The 17,892-nt window shown below is 42.0% G+C and overlaps 2 protein-coding genes across 2 annotated transcripts; one reads left to right on the forward strand and one right to left on the reverse strand.

Annotated features, from left to right (window-relative positions):
* The first annotated feature begins 711 nt into the window (after positions 1-711).
* On the forward strand, positions 712-9,170 carry LOC124702725 (putative E3 ubiquitin-protein ligase RING1a). Its single transcript, XM_047234883.1, has 10 exons — positions 712-1,005; positions 1,089-1,167; positions 2,750-2,808; positions 3,376-3,457; positions 3,806-3,926; positions 4,014-4,055; positions 7,590-8,120; positions 8,203-8,310; positions 8,401-8,565; positions 8,665-9,170. The coding sequence occupies exons 1-10, from the start codon at positions 846-848 to the stop codon at positions 8,695-8,697; spliced, it is 1,380 nt and encodes a 459-aa protein (XP_047090839.1). The 5' UTR covers positions 712-845; the 3' UTR covers positions 8,698-9,170.
* Positions 9,171-10,056: 886 nt separating this feature from the next.
* Positions 10,057-13,784, reverse strand: LOC124698684 (probable sodium/metabolite cotransporter BASS1, chloroplastic). Its single transcript, XM_047231149.1, has 8 exons — positions 13,406-13,784; positions 13,061-13,149; positions 12,622-12,715; positions 12,515-12,548; positions 12,088-12,142; positions 11,937-12,020; positions 11,581-11,868; positions 10,057-10,461 (listed from the first exon to the last, which is right to left on the reverse strand). The coding sequence occupies exons 1-8, from the start codon at positions 13,782-13,784 to the stop codon at positions 10,309-10,311; spliced, it is 1,176 nt and encodes a 391-aa protein (XP_047087105.1). The 3' UTR covers positions 10,057-10,308.
* Between the last annotated feature and the right edge of the window lie 4,108 nt (positions 13,785-17,892).

A 17,892-nucleotide genomic window follows, 5' to 3' on the forward strand; every position in this document is an offset into this window, starting at 1 on the left:
ATAACAATTGCAATAAACAAGTCACAACTCAAACAAAAACTTGTCTCGAAATTTTCGAAGCGTGTCCGTGACCATGCCATTTTTTGAGGGTTGTAGCTGCTGAAAAGTCAAAAAGACTAATAGAATGTGTTTTCTGCCACGCAAAGTTATAACCAAAGGAGAGATGATTGTTTAGAAAATCCCCGAAAACAATATAAGACATGAAAATAACATTATATAAGATATAAATCCGTGGAAATATGTATCAATAAACTACAAAGGTGATGTATGCATTTTACATGTATCAGTGAGGCGATGCTCCATTACGATGGCCAGCTGGAGCTGGGGCTCCATGCCTATAGGGTGAACGAGGTGAGACGCCTCTTCTGGCGTAGGCGAACCCATCGCAAAGCTTTATTAAAATCCCCGCTATCGCGTCCCTTTTAATTAGGGTTTTGTTTGCTGCATGTAAAAATCTTTAGATGGGAGGTGAACTACTTCCTCTAACTATGACTCAACTTTTCCAGATACGAATAATTAATCTATACACAAAAACGTGTCTAGATATAATTATATCCGGATAAAGTTGAGTCACTTATTATTTATGGACGGTTGGAGGGAATACGTTTTTACGGAAGTTCAAACATCTCGTTTTTTATTGGCAGATGATTTTTTTCAAACCCTAAACTAGTCATGCGCGTTGGGCGTTTATCCGAGATCTGCTAGAGTCGAGCGTGGCAAATGGTGGTGCAGTGCAGCGGCGGTGAGACTCAGACTCAGACGTCAGACCTCCCTCACCCTCAGATCGACGACATCCTCCTCCTCCGTCTTCCGGCGTTCCCCGCGACCCCTTCCGCCGCCCCCAAATGCCTGCCCAGAAACGTCCTCCCCCGTCATCCTCTCCGTCTCCATCCCCACCGTCCTCCGCCGTTGGGGACAACTGCCCACCTTCCCCGTCCACGGCCGAGCGCGCGGAGAAGAGGCCCAAGCTGGATGAGAACGGCACGGCCAACGGCAACGGCAACGGTGACCGATCTATTCTCCCCTTCCCTCCTTCCTGGATGCTCGCCCGTGCGCTGATGGCCGTGCTGTTTTGATTCTGCTCGCAGATTTCATCGACACCAAGTCGGCTGCTGCGGCGGGGTCGGAATCGGAGTCGGAGGTGGATGACGCTGCCACCGAAAAGGAGTATGTGCTTGCATCTCGCCACTATTCCCCAGCCACCCCCCGCCACACCCACACCCACACCCACACCCACACTCGTCTTAGTTTTTTTTTTTCTTTTTCGAGAATTACTCGTCTTAGTTTCTCTCCTTCTTCATTCATGTCTGCCCGTGATGCGGCGCAGTTGGGTCGGCAGCGTGCTCGTCTGTGTAATCGTGTTAGGTTTTTTTTCTGTGTAATCGTGTTAGGTTTGACGATGAATTTCCGAGGGGCTGCTTTCCTGGCTTATGCTCTGCGTGCTGCGGCGCCCTCAATTGCATGTGTCAGGACTGGGGAGCTTTCGTGGTTTGCCATATGTGTGCGTGATGATAAGATTTCAAATCTGCAGTTCAGTATGAACTGGTAGTCTGGCTCTACGCCCGGCTGAGCTTTTGGATACTTCTATGTTTCCGCCTAAGGGTGCAGAAATTGGGTTGCTGCAGTTACTTCTACTCAAATGCCAGAAGCAACTGCAATGATTAAGCTACATCCAATTTCTAACCAAAGTTTTACTGCTGGAAACTTGAAACCCTAACTGCCTAACCAACAATTGCTAGCTTGGAATCATTGCCGTAGTATTGCAGTCCACCATCACTGATTTCGATAGGTAAAAATACTTGGAGCTGTGAACTTCCTTGTGTCCTCTATAATCTCAGCCCAATCGATAGAAAGGAAGACTTGTTGACAAGGATATATTGTGCACAGATACTCCCAGGCAATAATGCGCAAGTAAGAACATGCCGGGATTAAATAATGCTACAATCCTATTCTCTTATCTCACATCAGAGAAAGTAATGACAAGTGTGATAAGCGTAATGATCAGTTGGAAGCTTTTGCACTTGGGTGTTATAAGTCCTACATGATGAATCCAGTAGATAATCAGCATGAAACATATGCATGCTAAACATGCTATAACAACAAAAGCTATATTTCATGGTTGCTGAAGAAAACACTTGATATCATAATGTTTTACCACACTACGATTGGGCATCAATAGCTTCATCATAAACAAGTTCCTAAACTTTGAGTTTGTACATATCTGTTTGTACTTGGTTAGCGTTCACATGCATGAGCTGAAATAGCAGACGTAATGTTATGTGGGTCAGTAACACATGCACTAGGCTCAGCCATTCAGCCAGCCCTAGTCAGCTCCACTTTAAGGGATGCAGTCCCTCAATATTGTTAATTAGAAAGTTATCTTCTCAACTAGAAATTTATTTCTTAGCATTCACGGCGGTATTTACCCTCATGAAACCTAGTCCATTACACATAAACACTCGATTCCATATTATGTACAGTGTCTGGGAACACTTCCATCTAGTATATGTGTGCAGGTCTTTTGTTCACTGTCTAGCTTGAGTATTGTATCATTAATTGTTCTTACTTGACTTAGTGCTGCATCTTGGAATTCTCTTTTCTATTGGCATGGCTATTTTTTCTTGCTTTCTCCTAGAGTTGGTATTGTCTTTAACTTGCTTGCTATATTTCTTATTTTTAATTGATGCTCTAGGATTGATTGATGAAATGAAATTGAATGATTTGATAGAACATTCATGCATACTTGCAGGTTTATACCGGTAAAATTGTCAGATGTACGCAAAGAAGTGCAGTGTCCCATATGCTTAGGTAACTGAACAAACAGATACAACCTTTAATTTCTTAAATTGTACAGAAAAAAGCTGCTCTTACTTATGGCACTATGGAAGAATTATTCTTGTCACAATTTTCTAAAAGTTTAGCATATAGGTTGGAAATCATGTTTATATTTCACTACTTTACCATATGTTAGTTAGAAATCCCAAGGTTGTACATTAAGCATTGTAAATCACCTCATGGGCTTATGTGCTACTCGGGCATGCCGTATGTTTGGACTAGGAGTTACAACCAACAGATTCTCCATAACCCATTCATGCGCAGCTAAAACTATCATTCGACTTAAAAGAAAACAAACTAATTCGATGCGAAGAGCTTTCTCCATTCCTTTTCTTTTGAAGAAACTCGATCCTGCTTAGATATGTTTAGTTCCCTTATTTATTTTTATGGGAAGTATGCTACTTGCACATGCACTGTTTTTTTATCTTCAATATCATGCTTACATGCACTCTCTAACCATGTTAGCAACTGAGCTTTCAGCTAAATTTTCTGATGGTTCCAGTTAAAAACAATCTGATGGTAGACCTTCTACTTTGCTAGGTATCATCCGAAAGACTAGAACAGTTATGGAGTGCCTACATCGATTCTGCAGGGAATGCATTGACAAATCAATGCGACTTGGGTAAGATGTGATGTATTATCTATTACTGGTTTTGCTTTTGTGCTTGCTGTTGAACTGTTGAAGCATTTTGTCGTTTTGACCGTCTGAGCCTAGGCTTGTGATTTTCACATGTTACATATGCGGTTATACTTTTATCACGCATTATTGGATATATATGTTACCTGTAGTTTGAAATGTTACAAGTGTCTGTGTGTACTGAGCTTCATAATGTTGTTATCAACTATTCTCTCTGTTCCTAAATAAGTGACTCAGCTTTGTCTAGATACATGTTCTAGACAAAGCTGAGTTCACTTATTTTGGAATGGAGGTAGTATTCATTTTCTTCCTTCTGATTTTTTTTTTGTTAAGGAATAACGAGTGCCCATCATGTCGCACACACTGTGCAAGTCGGCGTTCTTTGAGAGATGATCCAAATTATGATGCCCTGATTTCAGCTTTATACCCAGATATTGACAAGTACGAAGAAGAGGTATTCAAGGATCTATTCTTGTTATTTTTATTTTGTTCATATGATAGTTCAGGAATACCAATGTGCACACGGTTTTCTGTGCTCCAGGAACTTGCCTTCAACGACGAGGAGAATGATCGCAATAAGCAGGTTTGTTTCATTTTGCTAAATTGATTTTTACTTCTATCTTATGTAAATTTATCAAGTTCTTCATGGACAATACTCCCTACCAGTTTTTAGCATAACCACATGAACCTATTTTTTTTTATTATCATACAAATACTGTGATGGAGATATATTTACTGTTTCTTCTCATGGGAATAAACCTAGTAGGTGCAACATCCCGTAACTGCTGTTGTCTAGGATGCGGTTATGAAACAGTCAAATGTGGAGCCAAAACACTGTTAATTTGAGCAACTTTCTGCCCCCAATGTTGCTTCTTGTTGAAGAAAATGTCTAATGAGAGACTGTGGATCTTCACCGACGTATAACCTGATATAAGTGGAATCTGCGCAACCTGATGGATGATGCGGCCGAACTCTGACTTGATCATGATAACCTTCACGCATTCGAATCCACCCAACATTATGCTTTGGTCCCTCGGTACTTGACCACACAAAAAGTAGATCCACTGTTTGTTGTTGTAGTGAAAAAACGCTGCTTAAGTAAGAAGACACGCTCAACGACCGTTTTGCCAGGCATCAAGCACTAACATGAGTGATCCAAGATTTTGTTAGTGACCGTGTTTGTTTTGCCACAACTTGTCCAGTCGAGCGTAATCCTGTTTTTCATTTTTGAAAGGGAAGTGGCAGAGCGGGTGGTGTTGTTCTTTGTGATGATAAGAACCCAAATTCGCATCCTTGAGGATTTGAGCCCAGGTGGTGACATCCACTTCACTTACTGAGCTAGGCTCACTTCTTTGAGATGGGTGTAATCCCCTTAAGGGACGAGACTAGAAATGGTTTAGTGACGATGGACTGATTCTTCGACGCAGCACAAACTTCCTTCACGATCCTTTGTCGTGGTATTGTCACGGCGGGAGCCATCTAGGGTGGCTAACGGAGATGAGAGTGAGAGAGAGAGAGCGTAGGCGACGGATGATCCGGGAGTGAGATTGCACATGTTTACCCAGGTTTGGGTCCCTTGCGGTGGAAGATCCCTATTCCTGCTATAAGTCACTATAGGCGGATATGTGTACAAGTTGGAAGATGAGCTGTGCCCTAAGGGCGCCCATAGGCCGGCTTTATATTTTTTTCTAAATGGGGGATACCCCAGCCTATGCATCAAAATGATGCATATGGCTGCTTTATTACATAGTCCGGCTTTATATAGGGAGCTGGTCCTAGGGTTTACATGGAAGCCGTCAGGTGGTAAGTAAAGAGTCCTAGAATAATCTGGCTGACATGCCATGTCTTGTACTCGAAGGCGCACAACACTAGGTCTTCAGGCAGACTCCGTCTTGGGCCTTCCATTAATCGTATGGGCCTTAATCTTCCTTCCAGCCGATCACCAGGTGTGTCAGCTGGCACGACTACCACGTGGGCCACCCTGGCCTACTAGGATATATTCATGCCTTGGGCCTACCCATTTGGTATTTCCCCGATACCCTTCTTTCCGTGACCAGTCGTTTGAAAGAATTATTCCTCTCAAGGCCAGTCGCAAGCAAGATTGTCTTGAGAAATTTTGATCGCACGCAAGGGAAGTCTCTTGCTTCATATGAGAGATTGAGTATAACTGGCCCATGGAGTTTCTTTTACCATTGGTGGGGATAGAAAAGCAAGGACAACAAAGACTTGATTGGTATATAGACCCCTTAAAAGGTAGGAGGTTGTCTTGGTTCATGGTCCATGCCCTTATCCTTCGACGAATGGCCTTCACTTTGACCTCCTTTGACTTTCTTCTTTTACTCTTTTATTTTTCTTCTGCTTCTGGTATTTGGGTTCAGGTATCGCTGTGGGATTGGAACCCCCTTATCCGAGCTGGTTTTCTCCCTTGCAACACTAAATACAAATTCCACAGGAAAACTCAAGAACTAAGGATGATATGCTGCACAGGATAGCCCAATTTTCGGACGCTTGCACCATGGCTAAACTCAAGAACTAGAAATTTGATAGTGTAGATTGGTTTCTGAAAACATGGTCTTGGTACAGGCTGCTGCCAGAATATGGACCCAGCTTGGCTGACCCACAAGACTTGGATATCAATGGAAAACTGGATCATGTTCATAACAACTCTTAACTTTGATTCCCAAAACCGACTCAACAGAAGGAGAAACCAATCTGGGTAACCAAAGACCAAACAGTCGGCCAAATAAGATGTCATGCAGGGCAGGTGGAGTCCAACTCTCAGTGTGCCCCTTCCTGATTTCATGGAGGGACGGGTGTGCGTGTGTGACAAATCCCTGTCTGACTTAGCTTCCAAGATGGGCGTGCTCCACTTGCCCATAATTGGTGAAACTAAACCTCCTGCATCTCCAACCCCATTTGTTTCTATGAATCCTGTCCCATAACAAGTTCCAGGACTGGTGAATCTATGTGGGAATAGATTAGGTTGTGCAGTACCATTATAGGGTAACTCATTGATTATAGCTTCAATTTCATCTTCTGGTGTCAATACCTATTAGTCCTTTGTTTCACTGGTTGACTATCAATAATCTGGTGGGTTACGGGACACTTTACAGATATACCTGAGATTTGTTGGTTGGCTTGCTGAAATTCTGGGCCACGTTTCTGTTCTCATCCCTGCTGTGCGAGCGAGTGAGTCCATAAGCAATTTTTGTAGAACCTGTCCATAGCTGTAGCATTACTCGTTGACTATTTCCTGTTCCACACGCATGAACTTGGTATGGTTCCTTCTCTGATGGTTTTAAGGGACCCCTCTCTATTTATTGCCCTTGATGCTTCTGATGTTCGAAACCTAAGATAACAGCAATAAAATTAGAGAGGAATGTTAATACTAAGAGAATTTGGGTTTTAAAAAAAATGTTTTGTTACTTTTACCGGTGTCCTGCAATCCTAGTCCAGACAGTATTCAGAGTCTGCCTTGAAATTTTGGGGCTCTTGCCTGATTTGCATTGCACTGAACACGATGATGCAGCAATAAATAGCAACTTCTCGAGTGATATTATAATCACTTTTAAACCCGAGCACACCAAAATAACTACCTTTAGGAGTAAACTTGTTGTATTCTCGAGAAAAGGAGTAAACTTGTTGAAAAATTAACCAGTCTCAGGTAAGAAAAATGTTACATGAAGTTTTAGCTTCATTGCACTGGTGTATTGGCCCAATTGGTGCTTCAGTGTTGTCATGTTTATTGCACTTGTATGCCATTTTGGTTTTCGTAAATTAGTAACAACAGCCCCAAAATTGGACGAAGAAGCATGGGTGCTAGACAGCAAGTTATTTCTTGGTCACACTGGAATTCCTCAACAGGATATAAGAACACTTTATGAACAAAAGAATTATTTTTTGAAAAGAAGAGGCCTATCATTATTATGCAATGCTTGTAAGATCAACTGCATCAGTGCATCACCTATTATAGTCTGACACACATAATGATCCAAGAGAAACAGTCGACTAATACAACGATGGTTTCTTAGTTGTGCACTTTATTTCCTTCAACTTTGCATACCTTGCATTTTGTAGAACAACCTCACATAGTTTTCTCATTAAAAAATGTGTGTAGATTCAAGCTTCCATTGCCGAGGCTTTCCAGAAACAGTCAGAAGTGATTGGACAGAAGTTTACTGCCAGAGCCACTGCTGCTGCGTTTGTAAGAAGATCACGGCGTAACATGCGGGCTAATGGGCAGAGTAAGTATCTTCGTGGCAGAGGCAGGGCCAGTTCCCATGATGTTGGTCTGTCATGTTCTAATGATGAGCAAGAAGGAAATGGTGAAAACTATGGCAAAGAGTCATCATCTGCTGAGGAGAGCTCCCCAGAGAAAAAACAGAAAAGGTTGCCCAAATGGCCAACGCCGCGTTCCTCACCTGCTCGAGCAGGATGCAGTGATGAGGTTGCTGATGATGATAAGGATGATGTAGGAATCACCAGAGAAAATTTCAGCACATCTCCTCTGCGAGCATGGGGTAAGAATGGTACTCGTAGTCAGACTCGCCATGGCAATTTTAGCAATTCAAATGGTAGGGTGGTCAAGGGTGGTCGCATGATCAAGTTGGTTGACTGTCTCCGTACTTCTGATGACAATGACGGCGAGGTAATCAGAAAACATACTATTTCCACGTTGCTCGTTCTTCTGAATTTTTTTATCTGCATCAGTTACTGATTATATTTGACAGCGTGGAGTACATCTTTTTCTGATTCCGCTGGATGGACAAACTATGCCAAATTTGGAGAAGTCGTACTTATGCTGCGGCCCAACTCTCTCGGTCAAACATCTTTGTCAGGTGAGCCCTTACTTTTACTGACATGTTGTGACCTTGATATACTAGCCAGAACTATCCTATAATTCAAGTAACTTCTGCGCATGGTTTTAGTTCGTCGCTGGCCAGACATCTCACAAGGATGAAGAAGTTGAGATGTACACAGTGAAGTCTCCACGTAGCGATCGGAACAAAATCAGTTCTGAAAAGGCAAAGCTTGCAGGGGAGGAACGCCTTTCTGACCTATGTTCTCAGTTCACTTCCCCCAATGGTGATTTGGTGAGAACGCAGAAGTTCAATGAATTGCATTTATGCATAGTGTTCCACAGTTGTATTGCTTGATCTTTAACTCTTTGCACATTGTGGTTCCACTTTCAGGAGCTGGCGTATGCCATAAAGATGTCAAACTGAACAAGGAACTGAGCATTGAGGGTGGATTCGTACATATCCCTTGACCCTGACGGGAGTCTGGGATGTCGTATGATCTAGCAGTGTCTTGTGGGATTCGTAGTAAACTGGTGGAGGAAAGGACTGGTTGGATGCGGGCATGCGGCGCTGTCTTGTACTAACTGGCGAGGCATTGTCGTTCTTATAAGGTAAATGTGTGTAGATGATTGCTGGTTAGTAGATTTCGAATGAACTAGAGATACCCATTCTTATTTATTTTCTGTTTTTTTGTACCGTGAGGTTAATAATCTTTTTTAGAAAGAACTGAATATTCTTTTTCAGACTGCTGTGCAAACAAATTCCTGATGCTTTTTTTTTTCTTCTACTGTGATATATATTTGTATTGGCCCTTGTATCAAGGAACAACTGTAGTAAAACATACATCTCAGATATGAACATTGATACGTATATTTATTGAAGATCACCATATGTGTTCATCCTTGAGTTAAGCTTAGTGCACTTGTTGCTTGAATGATCATACGATGTGCATTCCATTCCAACAGAAGTTACGAGTTCACAACACAAGCACCATATGTGGTTATCCTCGCTTGTTGTTTCGGAAGTTAATGATCATACGATGTGGATCCCACTTTAAGAAAGTTACCATTACACAACATTAAAATTAAAGCAATATATAAACTAATTTGGGACGTGTTGGACACGAGGTCCAAAAACTGTTGGACACGCCTGTCGCTGATGCCCATGACTTGGCCAACCTCCACATCATCGCGACGCCGGACACCTGGATGTCGAAATGCTGGCACATCAGCCATGGGGACATTCCCGTGCCGCCAGTCCTCACCAGCGTCAACAATTTATGTCGCGCAACGAGAGGGCCAACCCTCTCTACACGGAGGAGCGCAAGAGGTTCTAGGCAATGCACGGTAGCGCGTTGGCAACCAGCCGCAGCAAGGATGGAGAGCTCTGCGCGACCACCACGCTCCATGCTGGCGGTGGCCATGCCCATGTACTCCCTACGCGTCTAGGTGCAGGCTGACCTTCTGCACCCCAACGCCGTCGCCTCTGCCTGACCCCGATGATCGGGCCAACATGCTGGGATTCTAGGCCCCCATCCATGACTCAAAAGCCACGCCGCAACAGGTACCTTATTATCGCCATCCTGCCAACCTCACGCACGCCAAGACACGATGAGGCTCACGACGCCGTAGCAGTGGTCAGCGGCGGAGGCTGGCGTCATCTTTCGTTCAAAAATAATATGGAGGGCACCGCCGAGGGCAGCTAAGCTGCTAGCCCCCAAAACAGGAGCCGTATGGGGGTTGCCAGACACAATTTCGGGGCAACCCGCCTAACGGGGAGATGCTCTGAGCCGATAAAGAATTTTAAAACGGATTCCGGTACATTGTCTACCTAGAATAGAAGCTAATGTGCTCAAATTATGTGTGCAATGCCTACGCACAACTAGTTCGAGCTAGAAATTTTCCCTCAGAAAAAAGTTTGAGCTAGGAATTCAGAATAACATAAGTTTCCAACAGAAGCTGTAGTATCTGTCTGATCCAAGATCGAGCGTTTCATAGCCACTGATGCACCCAAAAACATAGTCAATGTCCTAACCCATTATTCTCCCTTGTCATTTGGGGGCATGGACCTCCAGATCCCAGCTACAATGCTACCATAAACCGAGTGGCAGACACTTGAAACAGCGCATGGAACTGCTGTCAGAGGATTGCCAAAATGCTTGCCCGCAAGAACTACACCCAGTACCGAATTCTGCATGAACAAGAAATTAGTGCGATATACAAAATGAAACATCATCGAAAATAATTTATACACATAATGAAACTTTGGTGTGCAACGGGAGAAAGAGTATATCATCAATTATGCTTGGTTGCGTTGGTAAATGGACAGGCATAAAATATTCTTATGGTTCACCAGCAAAGGATGCAAAACTTTGATGCTACTATGCGCTTCTTTCAAGCAGGAGCTGCTTTTCGTTATATGAGATTAGATATGGTACATGATACATAATTTTCGTATTAGAGATTGATTATAAGATAAATGGAGGATTGACAAAATTGCTATAATTGTTTTTAAATTTTCAGGGTTATTCAGAATGTAGATCTCGGACCTGCCAGTGTAAACGACAATAGGCAAAATTAAACATTTTTCTATCTAGATTATGAACCCACGACTTGTCTGTAAAAGCCAATTTATGGTCTTTTGATACCCTAATAATGTTGTAAAAATAATTAGATTTAGTTTAGAGTTATTAAAAATGTTTATACTTATAGTAGAAAAACACTTTTGCACTAGTATAATCACATGTGTCGAATAATAGAGACCACTTTTGCTTTCGTATTGCACTGTTATGTGGCGTGGTGGGATAATGTCCATAAGACTGGTATGACGCCTGGAAAACAGGAGGTAGACCATAAATGTAGCCACACCTCAAGGGCAGCAAGCCAGGAAGACTGGGAATTAGATTGACTTCTTGCTTGACCGCCGCGGCTTCCTCTAGGCTGAGATGGCTAAATTAATGATGTTGCAGCCAAGTCCCTCAAAACCATATATGAAACCAGCCTTGGGACCTAATTTGAGTGGTTTAGCTTGTTGAGGATGCAAATTAGATTGTTTTGGAGTTACTCGTGAAATTAAACTAAGGCAATGGTCAAGAACAAAAGTAGACTTTTGATTGTGTGTGTAATGAGAAAGCCAAAACAAGAATGTGTTAGTATTATTTTTAGAGAAATACAATATGAACATTCTCCTGTTTGCACATTCATGTAAAATGAACATCTTGTACATTGCACACATAATTTGAGCACATTAGCTTCTACTCTAGGTAGACAATGTATAGTAAAATCTGTTTAAACACCCAACAGAAATTACCTGCATGCCAACCTCGATCGATATTGTTCGTGACGAAGCGATATCAATGCCAAGCATTCTTGAAAGAACAAAGCCAAAGAAGAAGCCAGATGCATGCAAGCAACAAACAGATAGTACCACTTGTAGACCAGATGCTAGGATGGATGAAGCATTCTGTGCGATCGCATTGCCACAAAGAACAGCCACTGTTGCTACAGCAATGAATGGCATCAAGGGAGAAACCAACTCAACCAAAGGATTGAAGTACTGATTAAGTAGAGCACCCAAAAGAACAGGCGCTAGGACAACCTGCATACAGATATATCAACCTTAGCCAGAACCAAGGGATTTAAAGGTTTTACAGAAACTGGCAGCACCTGAGATGTCGACACAAACAGTCCCATCGGATCTACCGCGACATATTGCCCAGCCAGTTTGGATGCCAAAAGAGGAGTCATGAACTGCATTGCGGAAAAAAGGTTATTCAGCTCTGCTGGATTGTAGCAATTGGTGTATGTGGGTCATTACCGCTGCAGCAAAAGTGCTTGTTGCTGTCATCAGCACCGAAAGGGCTACATTTGCCCTGCAACACAAGGATACAAACTGTTATGCATTTTGATGCTAATAAAAAATCAAAAAGATATATAAAGCTGTGTTCTCTTTCATTTTATACATATGGGTAGCAATTCATCTATGTCAGATCCACTCTCACAATATGCATTCCACAGAAGAAATCGAGTATTGGCCACTATCAGTTGATGAGAAAACTATTTGTTTTGCTGCCACTTATTCAATACTCTCTCGAGAAGACATATCACAAGAATCCATATATACATCGTAAGTATACGAACAAGGAGAGAACGACTTTTTTCAACCAGAGGCCTAGAACTTTGTTCCAACATGCTCAACAATATGCAGATTGCTATATTCTCAGCAAAATATTATATATTTTTACCTTGCTAAATAGGTAACAATGTTGCTTGCTGTGCCTGCAGAGAGTAGTTCCTTTTCAGTTCAACTAGTAGAAAATCTATTAACAGAAAGAAAGAAATGCGTACGCACCTCCAGGGCAGCAGGAAACCAAAATCAGTCCAGCCGCATAATGGGATGGCAGGTTCAATAGCTTGCTGATAAAGTATCCTGACAGTGGCATCACCTGTAGATGAATCACTCACTTTGGATTTTTGGAGCAAATAGCGTAATTCTAAACCACAAACGCTAAAGTAACAATAATGGAGTTGTTGTTGGATAAATACACCATCAGCTCGAACATTTCAGATAAGAATTTTTTATGGTTTAATCTAAAATGGACAGCATTTCAGCTGAGTTAAAAATGAAAATCCTTTTTAATATCCTGGTTGTGTGTCCGTTGCATCAAAAGATATTCCTACATAATCTGTACCAAAATTTAAGAACACCTTTAACATGGAAAAGTGAAAATATGGGGCTACAAAGACTGTTGCCTCATGAAATGAAACACTAACTAAGTTAGAGAACTGACCGTGTACTGAAGTACAAATCCGGCAGCTAACTCCTTGGGCATCAATAGTGCGCCTCTCAGATCATCTAGCGTCAATGTCATCCCCATTCCTGTACAAAAAGATTACAACTACTATATGTCAATTGTAAAATGCAGCTAGTGTGATATCTATGAGTGATTTTGATGCATTGTAACTAAGCTATGCAGGCCTAACTTCCCCATGCATATCAATTCCACAATGTAAATTGAGCTAAAAACTCTACACCTAGTACAGGGCCTACAGGCTACAGAGTTTCAGTTCACTCAATGGTGACAAAAGACAGGAGGGAATGGAAAAGCGGGGATGGGGCCATGGAGGGCACGTACCAAGCATGGTGAAGGACAAGCCGATCATCTGGGTTGTGGGGCTGACCCAGAGGAAGGTCGCCGGCCGCCACAGCGCGAGCGCGCAGGCTGACGCGACCCACACCGGGAACCCGAGCGAGAGCGCCTCTCCAATTCGCACCAGCGCGACCCTTGCGCTGCCGCCGCTAGGTGCCGTGGAAGGCGCCGGATCTCCTGCCGCATGGCACCGGGTCGACGGAATGGCGCGGAGGGGACGGATCGAGGGGGCGGGGCAGATGCGGAGGTGGGCAAGGCGAAGCGAGGAAGGAGGGGTTCTGAGGGGTTTGTGGGGAGTGACATGGTGGTGGGAGAGGGTTGCGGTGGTGGTCGGAACGGGAGGCAGTCGCCGGAGGAGAGGCATGGCGTCGTAGCGGAGTGAGGTGAAGTGGAGACGGAGTGGGCTCCCGACGAGTACTCTGACCGTCTGACCAGGTCACCAGGACGATGCCAAAAAGGCCAGAAGCAGTCTACCCTGAAGGCCTGAACTTTGTTCTAGGTTCACTGCAATTCAATAAAATTCACCTAACAAATTTACAAGGAAAATTTCGGGCTCAAAAATCAGAAATCATTCCTGCTTACGAAAACAACAAGGCTGAAAAACGCATACATATGGTGGGAATGGTACATTCCACCAAATATTGCTCCCAGTGCTGTGCAGTTTCACTTATTTTTTGTTGCAACATTCACCATCTTTTGGTCTAATTTGTTACACACTAGTTTAATACAAATCATCAATACTCTCTCTGATTCATAATAATCATCAATATATAATGTATATTATCCAGGTATCACTTCTGATATTTTATTTAGCACTTCCAAACTGAGATCAAACATTGAATTAGTAAATACTCCACATGTCCACAAATAAGTGTACTTCTATCTAGCTTTTGTCCTAAGTAAGTTTTTTTTAAAAAAATTAATCAACTTTATGGCAAAACACAATAACATTTATGACACTAAATTACTCCCTACATTCCATATTAGTTGTCATGAATTCGGATGCAACTTACATAAAATGTCTGTAGATACATCCAGATCAGCGACAACTAATATGAAACAGAGGGAGCAATACATTTAGATCTTCTTAAAATTTAGTTTCCACACTTTGATGTCATAAAGTTTGTCACTCTTTTCTATAAAATTAGCCAAATTTGAAGTTCTGACTTATGGCCAAAGCTAAGTAGGCTTATTTATACACAAGGACAACATGTGGGCCAACAACCAGCTAGACGAGAAGGTAAAGTATCGATCAACCTATGCTTGCAAAGAGAAAAAAGAGTAGCAACATAGAACAAATACCCCTAAATAGAGTAGAGACCTAGCTAGGCGGCGCCCCATGTCTCCGATGTCACCAAAGATGGGTCAATCAAAAGAGGGAAACAACAAAGTCGATGCGCTAGCAGCGGTAGGGGGCACAAGGGCGACGTCTATCATTGGACATGTGGTTTCCAAGCTATGAAAGATCATATTGTCGTATTGTACTTTTTAAATATTTTGAGATATTATTGTTATAATGGAGAATTTGTACATTTATTGGGCGAAGGCATGTACCATTTTCAGGTTTTCACTTTTATGTTTTGGGATGGTTGAATTTGAACACCAAGTAAAGTATGCATGAAAGCCTATGCTTCTTCTATTCTTTCGTATGAGGACCCTCAACCGACGGCTTAGGACATACGATGCGATTGACGAGGGATGTGCCGAAGTGTGATGGCGTATCATTTAGGATGTGAGTGACTCTCGAAGGTATCAGCACCTCTCCATTATTGATGGGATGTCTTTTGTGCCCCTTCGGGCCTGCCGAAGCCATTTAACCCACTGATTGGAGACCACACCTCAGATCTAGTATACTCTGTGGTGGGTGAGGTGTGGTGTCGTATCAGTGCGGCATCGAGGACACCCTTCAAGGTAGTGTGAGGTTGTTGGTTTGTGGCGACATCGACTTATTGTCTTCTCCTAAGCGGGAGTGACCTAACTCAGCCGTCCCTTTTGGAGTTGGTTAAATTTCTCTCACTCCATGGTGGGACTTTTGACTGGTATCTTTGTGTCCTATATGCATATGTGTGCTTGCCATGTATATAGACGACTGTTTTATGACGTTATTTCTAATATTTGTCCTGACTCCTGACAGGAATGCTAGAAAACGTTCCTAAGAAGTGTAAATGATATGATGCATTTGAAATTGTAGGAGGGAGGGGGGTAAGAACGATATGTCTACCTGCCTCACTAACAGCATGAAGTGCAGATGCCCTTTTCATGTGTTCATAACTTTATCGAAGAAAATGTGTTCATAACTTTATCGAAGAAAATGTGTTAGTAACTTGAAAGTAAGTTTCCTTTCTGAATTGGATACCTTCTGTAATTGTGTGGATGTACCCTACGTTATTAGTGGACACTTTACTATCTTGAGGCACATGTTAGAAAAGAATAAAAGCACAATTTTACCTCACTCTTCTGAGGTGTTTAATAATTTAATTCATTATTTGGCTCTGAGGGAGATATACATGAAAGGAGGAATTTATATTTGCTCAAATAAACAGAGAAATTCAACCTTGGAGAAATTACATAGAGTGTTGATGTCAATAGATTGGGAGGATTTGTTTCCCACGGTCACTATTAAAAGATACTGAAAGACCAATCTGATCATCGTTTTTTAATTCTTAATTTTGGTGATGTTCCTGTGATTAAAAGAAGTAGAGAATTCAAATTTAACCTACCTTGGTTAAAAAACCTAGAATTCCTGCTTATAATTAAGGAAATATGGGAGAAACCTATGAACAATGTGGATCCTATTGATATTTTTAATACCAAGTTCAAGATATTTAAGAAACACTTTAAAGGGTGGGGCCTTAACCTATTTGGTAATAATTGAAAAATGGAAGTTGAAGATTAAAAAATAGTTGCTTACTCTGGAAATCCTCAAACAAAATGGTGAGCTATCTCATGATGAACAAAGTTATAGATCGAAGAATCAAGTGCAGCCTTATAACATATATGCATAGGAAGAAAATTATTGGTATCAAATGGCTCATGCTAGATGGTTGTTGGAAGGGAATCAAAATACAACCTATTTACATATAATAGCCAACGGAAGGAAAATGAAGAAGAACAATATGTCTACCTGCCTCACTAACACCATGAAGTGCATATGAGCTTTTCATGTGTTCATAACTTGAAAGTTGGTTTCCTTTCTGAATTGGATACCTTCTGTAACTGTGTAGATGTACCCTACGTTGTTAGTGGACACTTTACTATCTTGAGGCACATGTTAGAAAAGAATAAAAGCACAATTTTACCTCACTGTTCTGAGGTGTTTAATAATGTAATTCATTATTTGGCTCTGAGGGAGATACACATGAAAGGAGGAATTTATATTTGCTCAAATAAACAGAGAAATCTAACCTTGGAGAAATTAGATAGATTGTTGATGTCAATGGATTGGGAGGATTTGTTTCCCAATGGTCACTATTAAAAGATATCGAAAGACCAATCTGATCATCATTTTTTAATTCTTAATTTTGGTGATGTTCCTGTGATTAAAAAAAGTAGAGAATTCAAATTTAACCTATCTTGGTTAAAAAACCTAGAATTCCTGCTTATAATTAAGGAAATATGGGAGAAACCTATGAACAATGTGGATCATATTGATATTTTTAATATCAAGTTCAAGATATTTAAGAAACACTTTAAAGGGTGGGGCCCTAACCTATTTGGTAATAATTGAAAAATGGAAGTTGAAGATTAAAAAATAGTTGCTTACTCTGGAATCCTCAAAGAAAATGGTGAGCTATCTATAGGGATTTGTAGCATAGAAAACAAAAAATTTCTTACCGCAAGAACGAATAATAAGCCAAGATCTAATCTAGTAGATGATAGCAACGAGGTGAAGATCAACATACCCTCGAAGATCGCTAAGCGTTAACGAGATAAATCTCGTGGTTGATGTAGTCGATCACTTGCCGCTTTCAAAAGCGCGTAGAAGAACTTGACAGTGCCACAGTCGGGCAGCACCTCCGCACTCGGTCACACATACGGTGTTGATGAGGACGTCCTTCTCCCTGTTCCAGCGGGAAGCGGATGTAGTAGATCCTCCTCGGAATCCCGCCAGCACGACGGGGTGGTGAAAGTGGTGGTGGAGATTGATACGTCTCAAACGTATCTATAATTTCTTATGTTCCATGCCAGTTTTATGACAATACTCACATGTTTTACATACACTTTATATCATTTTGATGCATTTTCCGGTACTAACCTATTAACAAGATGCCGAAGCGCCAGTTCCTGTTTTCTGCTGTTTTTGGTTTCAGAAATCCTACACAGGAAATATTCTCGGAATTGGACGAAACAAAAGCCCACGGTCTTATTTTCCACGGAGCCTTCCAGAACACCGAAGAGGAGACGAAGAGGGACCACAAGGCGGCCACACCATAGGGGGGCGCGGCCACACCATAGGGGGGCGAGGCCCCACC

Source organism: Lolium rigidum, chromosome 3 (genome assembly GCF_022539505.1).
Source record: "Lolium rigidum isolate FL_2022 chromosome 3, APGP_CSIRO_Lrig_0.1, whole genome shotgun sequence".
NCBI lineage: Eukaryota > Viridiplantae > Streptophyta > Magnoliopsida > Poales > Poaceae > Lolium > Lolium rigidum.

Bases quoted from the DNA above. Each gene is read 5' to 3' on its own strand.
- LOC124702725 (XM_047234883.1), top strand. From the start codon at position 846: ATGCCTGCCCAGAAACGTCCTCCCCCGTCATCCTCTCCGTCTCCATCC. The intron at 3,458-3,805 runs GTAAGATGTGAT...TTTTTTGTTAAG, and splicing joins GACAAATCAATGCGACTTGG to GAATAACGAGTGCCCATCAT. The intron at 3,927-4,013 runs GTATTCAAGGAT...TCTGTGCTCCAG, and splicing joins TTGACAAGTACGAAGAAGAG to GAACTTGCCTTCAACGACGA.
- LOC124698684 (XM_047231149.1), bottom strand. From the start codon at position 13,784: ATGCCTCTCCTCCGGCGACTGCCTCCCGTTCCGACCACCACCGCAACC. The intron at 13,150-13,405 runs GTACGTGCCCTC...CTTTTTGTACAG, and splicing joins CTTGTCCTTCACCATGCTTG to GAATGGGGATGACATTGACG. The intron at 12,143-12,514 runs GTAAAAATATAT...CTTGTGTTGCAG, and splicing joins ATTGTTACCTATTTAGCAAG to GGCAAATGTAGCCCTTTCGG.